This window comes from Hyperolius riggenbachi, chromosome 4 (genome assembly GCF_040937935.1).
Source record: "Hyperolius riggenbachi isolate aHypRig1 chromosome 4, aHypRig1.pri, whole genome shotgun sequence".
In the NCBI taxonomy this organism is placed as follows: domain Eukaryota; kingdom Metazoa; phylum Chordata; class Amphibia; order Anura; family Hyperoliidae; genus Hyperolius; species Hyperolius riggenbachi.
The window spans coordinates 468,624,990-468,641,133 of record NC_090649.1 but is presented as its reverse complement, the minus strand read 5'-3'; the positions used below and the strand labels follow the sequence as shown (position 1 = coordinate 468,641,133).

General features: G+C 46.0%; 1 protein-coding gene across 7 annotated transcripts in view; it reads left to right on the top strand.

Moving 5' to 3' along the window:
- USH2A (usherin) overlaps positions 1 to 16,144 on the top strand; it is a 1,078,291-nt gene that overhangs the window by 810,497 nt on the left and 251,650 nt on the right. For 6 of the 7 annotated variants that reach the window (XM_068232882.1, XM_068232881.1, XM_068232884.1 and 3 more), the window contains one exon: positions 12,419 to 12,642. In XM_068232882.1, coding sequence (XP_068088983.1) covers positions 12,419 to 12,642 — 224 coding nt within the window. Of the gene's footprint in view, positions 1 to 12,418; positions 12,643 to 16,144 lie in introns of those variants that run through there. The other variant, XM_068232888.1, reaches the window with a different exon arrangement.

Here is a 16,144-nt window from a genome sequence, read left to right as displayed (position 1 = left end):
TTACCAATTTTGGACCCCTGTAACTCTAGTTTGCAGAGATGTAGGGACCCCATCTTTGGAATCAAAGTCTAACAATATGTCTTCTACCTGCATGAGACATTTCGTGAAATTCAGACGTTGCTAACGGCCATAGCTGAGATTTATGTACGTCACCATCACTACCATTGAAATAGCCCAAATAAACAGGTTTTTGTGACCCTAGGCTATGACCTCTTTGGCCTAGGGGCCCGAAACTCACCAGTCATGTTCCCCCTAAGGGTCCCTACAATGCTAGAAAATTTGGTACTGCTGAGCCATTGCCCTTTGAAAAGATGTGAGATTTTGGAAAGTGAAATAGGGAGGCAATGAAAGTCTATGGGGGATTTTACCAATTTTGGACCCCTGTAACTCTAGTTTGCAGAGATGTAGGGACCCCATCTTTGGAATCAAAGTCTAACAATATGTCTTCTACCTGCATGAGACATTTCGTGAAATTCAGACGTTGCTAACGGCCATAGCTGAGATTTATGTACGTCACCATCACTACCATTGAAATAGCCCAAATAAACAGGTTTTTGTGACCCTAGGCTATGACCTCTTTGGCCTAGGGGCCCGAAACTCACCAGTCATGTTCCCCCTAAGGGTCCCTACAATGCTAGAAAATTTGGTATTGCTGAGCCATTGCCCTTTGAAAAGATGTGAGATTTTGGAAAGTGAAATAGGGAGGCAATGAAAGTCTATGGGGGATTTTACCAATTTTGGACCCCTGTAACTCTGGTTTGCAGAGATGTAGGGACCCCATCTTTGGAATCCAAGTCTAACAATATGTCTTCTACCTGCATGAGACATTTCGTGAAATTCAGACGTTGCTAACGGCCATAGCTGAGATTTATGTACGTCACCATCACTACCATTGAAATAGCCCAAATAAACAGGTTTTTGTGACCCTAGGCTATGACCTCTTTGGCCTAGGGGCCCGAAACTCACCAGTCATGTTCCCCCTAAGGGTCCCTACAATGCTAGAAAATTTGGTACTGCTGAGCCATTGCCCTTTGAAAAGATGTGAGATTTTGGAAAGTGAAATAGGGAGGCAATGAAAGTCTATGGGGGATTTTACCAATTTTGGACCCCTGTAACTCTAGTTTGCAGAGATGTAGGGATCCCATCTTTGGAATCAAAGTCTAACAATATGTCTTCTACCTGCATGAGACATTTTGTGAAATTCAGACGTTGCTAACGGCCATAGCTGAGATTTATGTACGTCACCATCACTACCATTGAAATAGCCCAAATAAACAGGTTTTTGTGACCCTAGGCTATGACCTCTTCGGCCTAGGGGCCCCAAACTCACCAGTCATGTTCCCCCTAAGGGTCCCTACAATGCTAGAAAATTTGCCACTGCTGAGTAATTGCCCTTTGAAAAGATGTGAGATTTTGGAACTGTAAATAGGAGGCCCAATTAAAGCCTATGGGGGATTTTACCAAATTTGTAGCCCTGTAACTCTGGTTTGCAGAGATGTAGGGAACCCATCTTTGGAGCCCAAGTCTAACAATATGTCTTCTACCTGCATGAGACATTTCGTGAGATTCAGACGTTGCTAACGGCCATTGCTGCGATTTATGTACGTCAGACTCGCCACCATTGAAATTGCCCAAATAAACAGGTTTTGTGACCCTAGGCTATGACCTCTTCGGCCTAGGACTGCATTGAACGCGACCCACGCATTGTGCGCATTCTGGACAACACCAATTACTGGGTTTATACCCTTCTGGATCCACGGTACAAACACAATGTTCCAAAACTGCTTGAAGAAAGAGCCAGACAGGTCAAAATGGAAGAATACCAGCAGGCCCTTGTGGAGACTTTAGAGAGGAGATTGACATCCTCCCCCTCCTCTAGCCAGTTGTACGCCGACAGACTGACTTCCGCAAACCCAGGACGACCAGGAGGGCAGCAAACAACACAAGCCGCAGCTAGTGCCCAAAAGGGAATGGTATCGGCAGTGTCCTTGGAGTGGGAAAATTTTCTGACACCCATGCAGCAGCACACAGAACAGCAAGCGTGCAGATCCACCTCCAACACCGATCGCCTGGAGAAGATGGTCAAGGACTACATGTCAGATGGCATAGCTGTGTTGAACAATCCATCTGCACCCTTCAACTATTGGGTATCGAAGCTAGACACCTGGCACAAACTGGCAATGTACGCAATAGAGGTGCTGGCTTGCCCGGCAGCCAGCGTTATGTCGGAACGCTGTTTCAGTGCTGCCGGAGGCATCGTCACAGATCGGCGGCGTATCCGCCTCTCCACAGAAAATGCAGACCGTCTGACTCAAATTAAAATGAATCAATCCTGGATTGGAAACGACTACGCAACACTCCCGGACCCCAACCAAGTAACATGAACAATGAACATCTGTGATGGGTTAGCGTTTCCGGTCCCTGTTTATTGAACCTCTCATCTGTATTACATTTATGACTGCATGGCGACAAAATGCAAATTGCTATCCGCACGCTTCTTGTCCTCATGCAAGGCCTGGGTTGTTGTGTCTCAAAGCGTGGCCTTCTCCTCCTGCGCCACCCCCCTCCTGTTCCATCACGTGTGCTGCTGCTGGGTTAGCGTTACCGGTCCCTTTTCCTGGAACCTCTTATATGTATTACATTTATGACTGCATGCCGACAAAAAGCATATTACCTGTGCAAAGAAAACAGACATTTCCCGCATTTAAAAGACAGTTTTCCCTTTGAAACTTTAAAATCGATTTTCTCAAAAACTATAAGCTCTTTTTGCTAAAAAAAAATTTCCTCTTGTACCCACTCCAAGGTGCACATACCCTGTAAATTTGGGGTATGTAGCATGTAAGGAGGCTTTACTAAGTACAAAAGTTTGGGTCCCCATTGACTTCCATTATGTTCGGAGTTCGGCTCGAACACCCGAACATCGCGGCCATGTTCGGCCTGTTCGGCCCGAACCCGAACATCTAGATGTTCGCCCAACACTAACTGTAGGCACTTGCCTACAGGCGCCTGATTTTGGAAAGGTGGCTTACTCCCCTCCCCCAAGCCCCTCTTTCCCTAAACAGAGTCCTGATGAGAGGGTAAATGAGAGGTGTAGGGGTCATCGGGGCTGGGTGCTGGACGGGAGGTAAATTTCTCCGTTATTTGGACTTTGGTCCCTTTAAAAACAAGATGTGTACCTGAAAGGGAGTCCGGGTACTGTTTGGCAGCAAGCCAGTTCCTGCCTTTGTTGTTTTTTTTCCAGGGCCGGACTCCTGAAATGGCGGGCCTTCCTATTCCACCCAGGTGCACACCTGGATTTCTGTGGAGCTGAAGGAAGCTCTAACACATTTGCATATCAGGAAGCAGCTCTCATGCAGTCAGGGTGGAGTTAATGTGGAGGAGCATGTGTGCTGCTGAGCTCCTGACCAGTCTGTTTGGAGGCATTGCTGGAAGCCAAACCATACTTTGGACTGCTGTTTGTATGGCTTTGGTCTAGATGAACTGTATTTGATATAATAAGCTGGACTATTACTACTGGTATATGGACTATAAAGCTGAAGTAAGCTTGCCATTTATTTTCCAATGTATGCCGGAGTAAGGGCTGGAACCCACTAGAGTGATTTTCTGAGTGTTTAGGGAGCGTGATAAATCACTAGCGATTTCCCTAAACGCTCTGCCAATGTAAATGGATGGTGCAGATTCCACAGTAGCGATTGCGATTAGCAAAATCGCAAACGCAGGACATGCAGCATTATGTTAGCGTTTGTGCTTTATTGTAAAGTATATAATCGTTGGCGTAATCGCTCATCACAACCTGCACGGAGCGATTTTGCTAGCGTTTTAAAGTTACTGTACACTGTAACAAAATTACAATTAATTGAAAGGACCAATCAGACTTTAAAACGCTAATCGCTACACAACCGCTGGCAAATTGATTACACTTTTTAAAATCGCTCCCTAAAACACTCAGGAAATCGCTTACAAACTGCTCATACAAGACGCTAGCGATTGTGATTAGCGATAGAATTTTGTAATGGGTTCCAGGCCTAAAGCTGTTTATATTCCTGCTGTAAATAAACAGACTTTTGTTTTATACAACTGTGTACTGTGTGCTGTCTGCGACCCCTCTAAACTTCACAGAGGTTACTCACCCAACTCTCAGCACTCCACTGACGAGATCTCCCTCCAGTCAGGGGCACCTCTAGCTACTTAATACTGAGCTTCCTCCAGCTACCTAATACTTTGGGAGGGTACTTCCGGTTACCTAACACTAAGGGGCACGGGAAGTAAGGGAGAAGTGAGAGCTGGGACAGCCAGCATACTTGCAGTGCGGTTCAGAGGGTTTTTGGATTCATGGAAGGAGGAGTCTGAGGTGGCAGGATATCTGTGCCAATAGGCTCCTGTGAGGTAAATCCGGGCCTGACAGCAGCACCAGCGTAAAGGCACTTACATCCAGCTGCCCGGGTCTACACTGGGATGTGCCATCCAGCCACCGAGTCTCCCCTGTGATCTGCCCTCCAAAGCCGCCGCTCATCTACTTCCTGTTTCTGCAGCAGGAAGTAGACGAGCAGCGGCTACGAAGGGCAGATCACAGGGAGACCCAGCGGCTGGACGTAAGTGCCTTTACGCTGCTGCTGTTCTTCTGCATGGAGGGGGAGGAGAGCACGAAAGGGGACAGGGAGGAGAGCACAAAAGGGGACAGGGAGGGAGGAGAGAAATTGGGCCCCGCTCTGGCGAACAGCTGCCCCCTTCCTCTGGCAGGTGCAATCATTACAAATGGGAGGGGGCATCCTCACATGTTTGCCTCAGGTGGCAAAAAGTCTAGAACCGCCCTGTCTGGACAGCCTGGCAGCCCCGAGTCATCCCCCTGTCCACATAGACAATGCTCAGAATGGCTGCCATTCAGTGCTGTGTCTATGCTGATTCAGCATAATCTATTCTTAAGAGTCGAGAGAGCATATCGTGCTCATGAGTAAATACAGGAATGTGAGTGAACAGCTGTCAAGATGTTCATTCCGTGCATCGTTTGCAGTAGGAAAAGGCACCTCCTGCACCAGCTCCTTTTACTGTGTTTCATTCTATCAATATGTTAAAGGAGTTCTGTGGGAGGTTTCTGAGGAGAAAAACAAACACTTACCCTAGACTTCTATCAGCCCCCTGCAGCGGTAATATCCCACGCTGTCCTCCTCCCATCTGCCGTTTTCTGCTGCCGGCCCTGGTCTAGCGCGGCATGGGATCCAACTGCGGCTGCGCTACAGTGGCCAAGCACCCGCTCTCTTCCGCCTGCGTCATCGGAAGCTTACTGCGCAAGTGCAGTACAAGAAAATGTTGTACTGCGCCTGCGCAGTAAGCCTCAGATGACGGAAGCGGAGGCGCGGCAGCGCGCATTATTCGTCTGTGTGACAGACGAATACTAGCCCGGTGCCGGCTGCGGGGAACGGCGGATGGGAGCAGGACAGCGTGGGACATTACCGCTGCAGGGGGCTGATACAAGGTAAGTGGCAGTTTTTCTCCTCAGAAACCCCCACAGAACCCCTTTAATTTATTGAACCAAATGCAGGTATGCTCATTCAGATTTCTCAGAATTTACATTTCCGCATTTTCGATCAGAAAATGGAACTCGGAAATTGGATTTCTGTGGAAATACCGCATTACCACAACTAAATTTTGCCCAATCACAGAACTGGAAAGCATTGGACCAATCAGAAAATGCAGAGACAACTCAGAAGTATTTGGCCAATCAGAGAATGCCAAAAATGATCAAAAAATGGCTCGGAAAAAATGGGAAATCTGCGGAAATGGTCATCAGCAATGGCGGAAATCGGAATTTCCGCAGAATCGGAAATCATCATTTCCGATAGTGGGTCGCATGTATCGGTCGGACATACTGCAAGATGTCGGGCCGACATGCTCGATCAGGTGCGCAGCGGTCACAGCGAGCGATATTGGGACGAGTCACGAACGCAACGGAACCCCCAGCACTGTCCCCCAATTTAAAAAGTGCCGCACGGTGCAGTATACTTTACCAGCCCGTGTTTGTCGCTGGTTCCAGGCTCCGACTTCATACACGCGTCCCACATGGATGCCGGCGGATGCCGGCGGAATCGTGGGCGCGTGTGACATACATGCTGGCAACCACGTGGGGCACATGTATGCGAGCCAGCGGTGGACACCAGGGCTGAGGCAGAGGTGAGAGAGGCTCCAGCCTCAGGGCGCGGTGTACGAGGGGCGCACAAGTCACTCAGCTATCATTCCCCTACTGTGTTTGAAGCAGAGAGAAATAAGAAAAGGGGATACACGGCAGTGACTGCAAGCCAGATAACTAGAGATGAAGGTGTTGGGGGCCCTGGGGCGCCTCTTAGTCTAATAGCAATCAGTGTGTGACGGCTGGGGTGGGAGGGATGGAGGGGCGCACTTTGGTGTCTCCGCCTTGGGTGCTGGAGGACCTTGTCCCGGCTCTGGTGGACACAGACAATTAAAGTATACTGCACAGTGCGGAGGGGGGGGGGGGTGGGTGGGTTACATCTTACATTAGGGGGACAGCGCGGGAGGAACACAAGGTCGATTCCCAAATGATTTGATGGTGAAATCGATTGTGAATCAGCCTGCGGTGTATGGGCAGGCAGCAGATCTCCCTCCAATCAGATTTGATCAGAGAGAGATCTGTCTCTTGGCCATTCTGCCCATACATCGTCCGATTTATGAATCTGAAGTGAAAATAAACTTCTGAGATAATGAATTGTATGTGTAGTACAGCAAAGAAATAGAACATTATTAGTAGCAACATTAGTAGCATACTATATGAGTCTCATATTTCCAGTACAGGAAGAGTTAAGAAACGTCAGTAGTTATCTATGCAAAAGTGCTGTCTTTCTTAGTTTAAAATGCAGAGTGTAGTGTGTAAACTGCAAGTATTAGAAAATGATGCAAGGTTATTAAAAAAAATGCTATATAACTGGAAATAAAAAAAGATAGGACTGTTTTCTTTGCCACTAATGTTCCAGTCATTATCCGTACTTCACATACAATTTATTATATCATAAGGGTTTTTTTTTATTGCTTCAGTGTCACTTTAACCTATTGCCGACCGCATCACGCCGATGGGCATGGCCGCGGTGGCAACCCCAGGATCGCTTAACGCCGTCGTAAGGTGCTGTGGCTTGCTTTTGCAGGAGATCGCACAGACGCTGCGTGCGCATCTCTGCTCTGCCTTGAGTCTCCCAGCGGCGATTGGCGCTCGGTGACTGTTAGACGGCGAAACCGCCATCTAATTAGGCTTTACAGCGCTGCGATCTAAGGCAGCGCTGTACTGGAGACAGCCGTGTGACACGGTTTCCCCCTGTGGGACACAGAAGCGATCCGCTGTCCCGATCGCTGTGATAGGCAGATGGGGGGAGGGAGGAAGGGGAATTAGCAAATTTCAAAAAATATACGAAAATTTAATAAAACAAATAAAAAAAAATATTTATAAAAAATAAACAAACCTGGGGGCGATCTGACCCCACCAACAGAGGATCTGTTGGTGGGGAGAAAAGGTGGTGGTGATGGGAGGGGAATCACTTGTGTGCTGAGCTGTGCAGCCCTGCAGCGAGGCGTTAAAGCTGCAGTGGCCTATTTTGCAAAAAAAAAAATGGCCTGGTGTTTAGAGGGAGTAAAGCCTGTGGTCCTTAACCTATTTTGGTTTCTGGACGTAGAAACTACGTCCAGAAACCATGTGCGCTACCGCGCGCCCCCGCGGCCGATCGCGCGCGTGCACGCGCACTCCCGGCCGCGGATTCGGTAGTCAGGGAATCAATGTATCGGACTATGAAGTCCGATCACTGATTCCTCTCCCCCGCTGAAAAAGCGACAGCTTCTCTCGGAAGCTGCTCCTTTTCTGGCCATTCACTTCCTGATGCGCCACTCTAAGCGTGTGTTACGCTTAGAGTGACGTCATGTAAACAAACTCATGGCCGCCATCTTGTGGCCAAAAAGTAATACTACACCTGAAAATAAAAAAGAATTAAAATCAACACACATTTCCATTATAAATCTATTGTTTACCCCCCACCCTCCCAAAACTACCCAAATAAAATGTTTACTATAAATAAAAAAAACCATTACAATAAAAAAAAAAAAAACATGTAAATATTTACCTAAGGGTCTAAACTTTTTAAATATCAATGTAAAGATGAAATATTTCTATATTTTTTTTTATTTTAAACTTGTTAATAGTGATGGATGCAAAATGGAAAAAATGCACCTTTATTTCCAAATAAAATATTGTCGCCATACATTGTGATAGGGACATAATTTTAACGGTGTAATAACCAGGACATATGGGCATATACAATACGTGAGTTTTAATTATGGAGGCATGTATTATTTTAAAACTATAATGGCTGAAAACTGAGAAATAATGAATTTTTCCATTTTTTTATTATTCTTCCTGTTAAAATGCGTTTACAGTAAAGTGGCTCTTAGCAAAATGTACCCCCCAAAGAAAGCCTAATTGGTGGCGGAAAAAACAAGATATAGATCAGTTCATTGTGATAAGTAGTGATAAAGTTATAGGCTAATGAATGGGAGGTGAACATTTCTCTCGTGAAAACCACGGAACCTGAATGGGTTAAAAGGTTAAAGGATACCCGAGGTGAAAAATAAACTAATTAAATAAACGATTGTATCTATCTTCCTTCTCCTAAAAACGACTTTTTAAGATATTCCAGTTGTATTTATTTTTTTAAATCTACTTTTTAAGTTTTAACTGTTTTATTGTTTTTGCTCAATGACACATTCATTGAAATATGCCAGAGCTAAAATCTATGAACTATTGATTCTTTTTATCTCTTTCCTGCTCTCAGACGCCATTTTCTGCTAGGAAAGTGTTTTATAGTTGGAATTTCTTATCAATGAGGGTCACACTGTAGTCACCTACATACCTGATATTTAAAGGAGAACTGTAGTGAGAGGTATATGGACGCTGTCATATTTATTTCCTTTTAAGCAATACCAGTTGCCTGGCTATTCAGCTAATCCTCAGCCTCTAATACTTTCAGCCATAGGCCCTGAACAAGCATGCAGCAGATCAGGTGTTTCTGACAAATTTAGACAGATATGACAAGATTAGCTGTATGCTGGTTTCTGGTGTGATTCAGACACTTCTTTAGGCAAATAGACCATCAGGGCTGCCAGGCATCTGGTATTGCTTAAAAGGAAATAAATATGGCAGCCTCCATATACCTCTCACTACAGTTCTCCTTTAAAGGATACCCGAGGTGACATGATGAGATAGACATGTGTATGCACAGTGCCTAGCACACAAAGAACTAGGCTGTGTTCCTTTTTTTCTTTCTCTGTCTGAAAGAGTTAAATATCAGGTATGTAAGTGACTGACTCAGTCCTGACTCAGACAGGAAGTGACTACACTGTGACCCTCACTGATAAGAAATTTCCATTTGTATCTCTTTCTTGCTCTCGGAAGCCATTTTCTGTGACGAAAATGTTTCATAGTTGGAATTTCTTATCAGTGGGGGTCACAGTGTAGTCACTTCCTGTCTGAGTCAGGACTGACTCGGCCACTTACATACCTGATAATTAACTCTTTCAGACAGAGAAAGAAAAAAAGGAACACAGCATAGTTATTTGTGTGCTAGGCACTGTACATACCCATGTCTATCTCATCATGTCACACGTCACTTCGGGTATCCTTAAAGAGACACTGAAGCGAAAAAAAATATATGATATAATGAATTGGTTGTGTTCTATGAATAATTACTAGAAGTTTAGCAGCAAAGAAAATATTCTCATATTTTTATTTTTAAGTATATAGTGTTTTTTCTAACATTGCATGATTCTCTAATATGTGCAGATTACACAACACTCAGCATTCAAAATGATTCATTCAGAGCAGTCTGTGAACTAATGACCTCTCCTCTGCCAGAGGAAAAGTAAATAGTTAACTAACAGCTGAGATAATAAAAGTCAGAAAACAGCCCTCTCCACGACTTTTGAAAGTTGTAGAGATAATGGCTTTTTTGCATAGAGATAACAACTGGAGTTTCTTAACTCTTCCTGTACTTGAAACAATTAGACTGATGTATCTGATCTTAATGTTTTATGTCTTAGCTGTACTACACATACAAATCATAATATCATAGTTTTTTTTTCACTTTAGTGTCTCTTTAAAGCAACACTGTGTCATTTTTATGACCAGAGGTACACAGAACATAGCTGGGAAAGCTTTGTTCATATGAGCTTGCAATCTGTTGGTTGGGCTCCTTCTTCTCCTCGGAAGCAGAAGATCAGAAGTCGGGTGCCCGGGTGCCTGTGCAGAATTAGGCGGGGGTCAGAGGCGTTAATACTCTGCTTCTCAGCACACTGTCTGCCTCTGCATCCTCCGCCGCTCATTCATGCTGAAGTGATGCACTCTGGGAATTACGGGCAGAGCGGGCCCGGCAACATCTGCTCCTCCTAAGTGAGTTAGTGCATGTCAGACATCTTTATGTCAGAATTTCCTCCGTGATGGATGCAGTCTTCAGAAAATGCTGCGTAAAAATCTGCTGCGCCGTTCTGGCTATTAAGTGAAATTACTATTTAAATTAATGGCGCTGTCACAGTTTATCTGTGCAAAGAATGAGCGCTGATTAGGGTATTAAGTAATTAGCAATTTATCACGCCGGAACAAGGTTGATAATAATTAAAAAAGTAATGGTTTACTAAAGAAACTAGAAAGGGAGTCACTTTGTGTTATGTGACTGAATTCTTGGCTGAAATCTCCGATTCTGTCAACGGCGGGATTTTATGCGCGGGGACGCCGCTGATTGCGTTGTTCTGCTCCCGAACTGGGATGCTCATTAGAAAAATGTGAGTTTCTCTGTCGATGTCCCTTATGACAAAGGAGTTTATGTTAGAAGTTGTGTAGCCTCATGGTGTGAATAGAATAGGGGCACGAGGAAAAATGGGCATACATTTTTGTTAGTAAAATAATCGTTAATATCTTCCAATATTCTTTTTTCTTAAAGTGTAAATTATCGTAATAAAATATTGGTATATAATAACAATATTTTACTGCATATTTTACTTAACCTAACACTACTCTCACACAGAACCCTTCCTACCTGACGCCTGACCTTAAAACCTCCCTTCTTGATGCCAAACCCTAAAACCCGAAGCAGGTTATTTCAGCACACGGCGTTGAGTGTCATGTGCCGAAGCTGAGCGCCGTCATAGCAGCAATGCTATGCTGCGCACACTGCATATCGGTAATTCGTGGCTAGTAGCTACGGCTGCTGCTAGGCCCAGAATTACATCTCCCTCTGAGTTGTGAAGACTTGGAGGGGGGGGGGGGGGTATACTATTTAATGCCACCTTGGAGTTTAGCGGCAGCACCAAACTGCCTGGTGCCGAGATGCCATGTTCCCCTAAACCTCTGATGTCTAACCCTAAAACCCCCTTTCCTGACCCATAACTCTAAAACTTCTCTTCCTGAGACCTAACCCTTACCCTCCCCTTCTTCACACCTAATCCTACCCCCCATTTCTTACACCTAACCCTAACCCCCCCCCCCTTCCTGATGCCTAACCCTAAACCCCCCTTCCTAATGCATAACCCTAAAGCCCCCTTCCTGATGCCTAACCATAAACCCCCCTTACTGACGCCTAACCCTAAAACCACCCTTCCTGACGCCTAACAGTAAACCCCCCCCCCCCTTCCTGATGCCTAACCTTAAGACCTCTCTTCCTGACACCAAACCCTAAAACCTCTCCTTATTGACCCTAACTCTAAACTCCCCCCTCCTAATGCCTAACCCTAAAACCCCCCTTCCTGAACCATAACCCTAAAACCTCTCTTCCTGACACCCAACCCTAAACCACCCCCCTTCCTGATAGCCTAGACCTACCCCCCCCCCCCTTCCTGATGCCTATCCCTAAAACCACCCTTCCTCATCCATAACCCTAAAACCTCTCTATTTGACACCTAACCTCCCCCTCCTTCCTGAAACTTAACCCTTAAACCCACCAAGGGAGCAAGACAGGCGGTTGTACATTTTCAACAGACTTGTGTTAATGTGGCCTAGGTTAATTAATAGCAGTAGGATGTTACTGATATTATACTCTCAGCTTTGTGACAGCACTTTGATGCAGATTTAAAGTGTTATTCTAAATGATGAGCTTAATTTTCGTAAATACGACACGAAATTTCCAATTATGACATAAAATTGTAATTATCAGAAAGTTTATAATTTCGTAATAGCACAAATCCTCCGAGTTTGGACCCATCACGGAGTTCTCTTTTAAGTTGTGACCATTTTTACTTTAGACTTTAGAAAAGCGACGTTTCTTATTGAGTGGAGAGGTGACGAAGGAATGGAAAACAAGGCAGAACAAAGAGAAACATTGCGGCTGGCGCGCTGAGATATGGGACGCGCGGTGATTACGCCTGTTACTGTGTTTTGTAGGTCTGTCCTGCTGTGGCACCGACTACGTGAACATGTCAGAGACAACTTGCTGTTCAGCATCTAATGGACAATTTAAAGCCCATCTAAAGTTAAATAATGGGATACCATGGAAGTGCTGCGAGAGCGAGCTGATTGCTGAAGGGGAGGAATGCTGTGGCGGAATTGGATATCATCCTCAGAGTCGTGTTTGTCCTGACAAGCCATCGACAGGAAACGTTACCAAGGTAATTAAAGCAAGCCGGCGCAACTCTGAGAAGTAGATAGTTACAGAGATGCACCTGGCAACACTTCCTCAGCCTCTCCACGGCAACTAAAGAGAGGAAAAGTACTCACATATTGTAATGTGTAGTGTTACTACTTTGTTAAAGCTTACCTGCAGAGGCGAATGGGGGGTAAGAGGGTCATATATCCCTGGGTGCAGCAATCTGAAGGCCAGTGCCAGGTTACTTAAAGAGACTCTGTAACAAAATTATATATCCTATCCTATAAGTTCCTATACCTGTTCTAATGTGGTCTGTCTTACTGCAGCCTTTCCTAGTGGCACAGTGGCTGTATTATCTCTGTTATATTATCTAATCTTCTTTCCTTTGTCAGCTTTGTCGGGCTCAGGCACTCAGGCTGGAATGTGCTACTCTGGTTGTGATAGGATAGAAGCTATACACGCCCTCTCCACGCCCTCTGCAGGCTCTGTGTGAGTCACAGACTGAGCTCCTCTCAGCCTATCACAAGCTGGTTAGCAGCCATGTCTTTTGTTTGTAAACACTGCCTAAAACTGGCAATTACAAGCCAGGATTGCAGCAGGGAATGGCAGAAACAGCACAGAGGGGCCAAAGAGAACATAATTAATAGAATGGTACGCTTTTTATTGTAAGAATTTTAGAGTACAGATTCTCTTTAAAGTAAACATGAACTCTTAGGGCCCATTCACACCTGAGCGGGAATCGCACGATTCCCGCTCATTGCAAACCGCTAGCGGTTCTGCAAGAACCGCTACACAATGTAACGAGTGGCAGTGTTCTTACTGCCGCGGTTGCGGTTAGCGATAACCGCAACCGCGCTGCATGCAGCGGTTTGCCGGCGACGAGCGTTCCGCGATTTGCGATTGTGATTAGCGTGCATAGCATGCTAATCGCGATCGCTCCAAACCCGCCGCAGTGTCCAGTGATTTTTCCGCGCTGATCGCGGGAAAATCACTCCCGCAGAACGCCGGCGTTCTGCGGTTTTAAGTGTGAACGGGCCCTTACACAGGACAGAAGGAAAACAGGGAGAAATGCACCCTGTGTGTTTTAAGAGAGAAGAGCCTGTCTAATCTTCCCTCATCTTCTGTAAGTAATCACATGTGTACTTTAAAGGACGACTGTAGTGAGAAGAATATGGAGTTTGCCATACTTATTTACTTTTAAACAATTCCAGTTGCCTGGCAGCCCTGCTGATATATTTCGCTGCAGTAGTGTCTATCACCAGAAACAAGCATTCAGCTAATCTTGTCAGATCTGACAATAATGTCAGAAACACCTGATTTGATGCAGGCTTGTGTAGGGTCTAAGGCTGAGGGCTCGTTTCCACTGTTGCGGTGCGGAATCGACTGGATTCCACCGCTGAAGAAATCGCCTGCGGCTGCGTTTCGGCATGCGGATTTAGCCGCGATTTCGCATGCGATTTCGCATGGCAAGGAGTCAGGCGAATTTAACCATGTCACTGCCGGAGTAACGTTCCATAGCAAACCATGCGAAATCGCACGCGAAATCGCGGGGAAATCCGCATGACAAAGCCGCATGCGATTTCCCTATTAAATGCATTTGCGGCGATTCGCCCGCATTCCTCCCACACGCGAAATCTGACGGCTCTGCCGTGCAGATTTCTGCCGCTCCGAAAAACGCTCCCGCCGCTGCACAAGTGGAAACAGCCCCATCCACTTACATTGACTATGCGAATCCGCATGCAGTGCCCGCATGCGGATTCGCTATAGTGGAAACGAGCCCTAAAAAGTATTACATGCAGAGGATCAGCAGGACAGCCAGGCAACTGGTATTGCTTAAAAGCCAGGTATAAGTAGCAGCAGATCAAAGCAAACAAGTAGCTCTATTTAAAGTGAAATTCCATGTTTGTGGAGAAAAAAAATGTAGGTTTTCATTTTGCTTCATACAGTGTAAGGGTTAATGGCAATTAATGAATTAAAAGGGTGAATACAGGAAAGTTCTTAGTAGGACTGGGATTATATGTACACGTTTATCATCATAATGCCACATGTCATAGCGGGGTAGCTGGAAAAAAAGGGCACCGGCGGCTGGTGGACGAAAAGGGCAGCGCCACAGACTCTAATGTAATTATTGTTAATACGGTGAAAAAAGCGGATAAAAGGCGCCCGATAAATATATTTAACAACATTAGAACATTAAAGTTTTTGAAGTATGTTATCGCTTTAGAAGTTTGCAATGTTATAGTTTTTGTCATATTATTTTGTTTGTATGTACAGATTTCATGTTATATCGTTTCTACGTGTAAAAGGGTGTTTCTGCAGAGGGAGTGGTTAGGGTTAGGCACCACTGCGGGCGTGGTTAGAGTAAGGCCCGGTTCACATTAGCGGTGGCTATCCGGAATAGCCGTGCCGCAGCCGCACCGGAGCCGCACCGCATGCTGGCCGGACGAAACGGACGCACGGCATAGCAATGTAAGGCTATGCCAGGGTTCACATGCGTCCGTTTCGTCCGGACCGGAGCCGGACCGGATCCGGACTCCGGTGTCCGTTCCAACATGCGCTATTTTTGGGTCCGGCTCCTCCGGCAGCCGTATCCGGGGCGGAGCCGGACTGCACCATCCGGCCAATGGAAACCAATGAGAACCGGAGAGCGCACAACACACTGGCAAAAAATCCGGATGTTCTACCCCACTTCCTATGCGGATTTTTGCGGCGATATTGGCTGGGGACACATGGGCAAGCATTTTGGAGTGGAGCAGCACAGCTGGATCCGGATCCGGAGATGTTGGCAGCATGTCGGAGGTGGAGGTGAGTGCTAAACAGCAGAGGGCCTGATTCCACAGGTCCCCCTTCTGCTGACCTCCCAGACCCCAACATTTTTTTTTGTTTTTATACAGGTTGTTACTTTCCGGATCCGGACCGCAACCGTGTTCATACCGCACGGAAACCGTATGCAACCGGACCGGATCCGGACAGGAACCGTACGGTTCAGGTCCGATCCGGCTCCGGTGCGGTCCGGACATCCGGTGCGGTTTTTGCAAAACCGCAAGTGTGAACCGGCCCTTAGGCACCACCGCGTGGAAGGTTAGCATTAGGCAACACCTGGGGGGGTTAGGGTTAGGCACCTCCAGGGGGGTGGTTAGGCTTAGGCACTACCGGAGGGGTTAGGCACCATGGTGATGGTTATGGTTCAGTGCCACGGGGGAAGGGGGGGGTTAGGTTTAGGCACCACCACAGGGGAGGGTTCTGTGTGAGAGTAGGGTTGGGTTAAGCTGTATTATTGAATTATGTAACGATTTTTAACGTTAATATATTTTCATTCTTATCTTTCCGTCAATACAGTATTTATTATTTACCAATTTAATTAACAATGTTTATCGTTATTAAGATTTTGTCATCCATCACATCAGCGCCATTTCGTTATCCATCCGGGCCCGTTTTTCCCGGCGCCCTTTTTTCATGCATGCCTTTCACATATACACCTAATAGAAATATTAGTCTAATGTAGTCCTTAGGGCTGCTTTAGA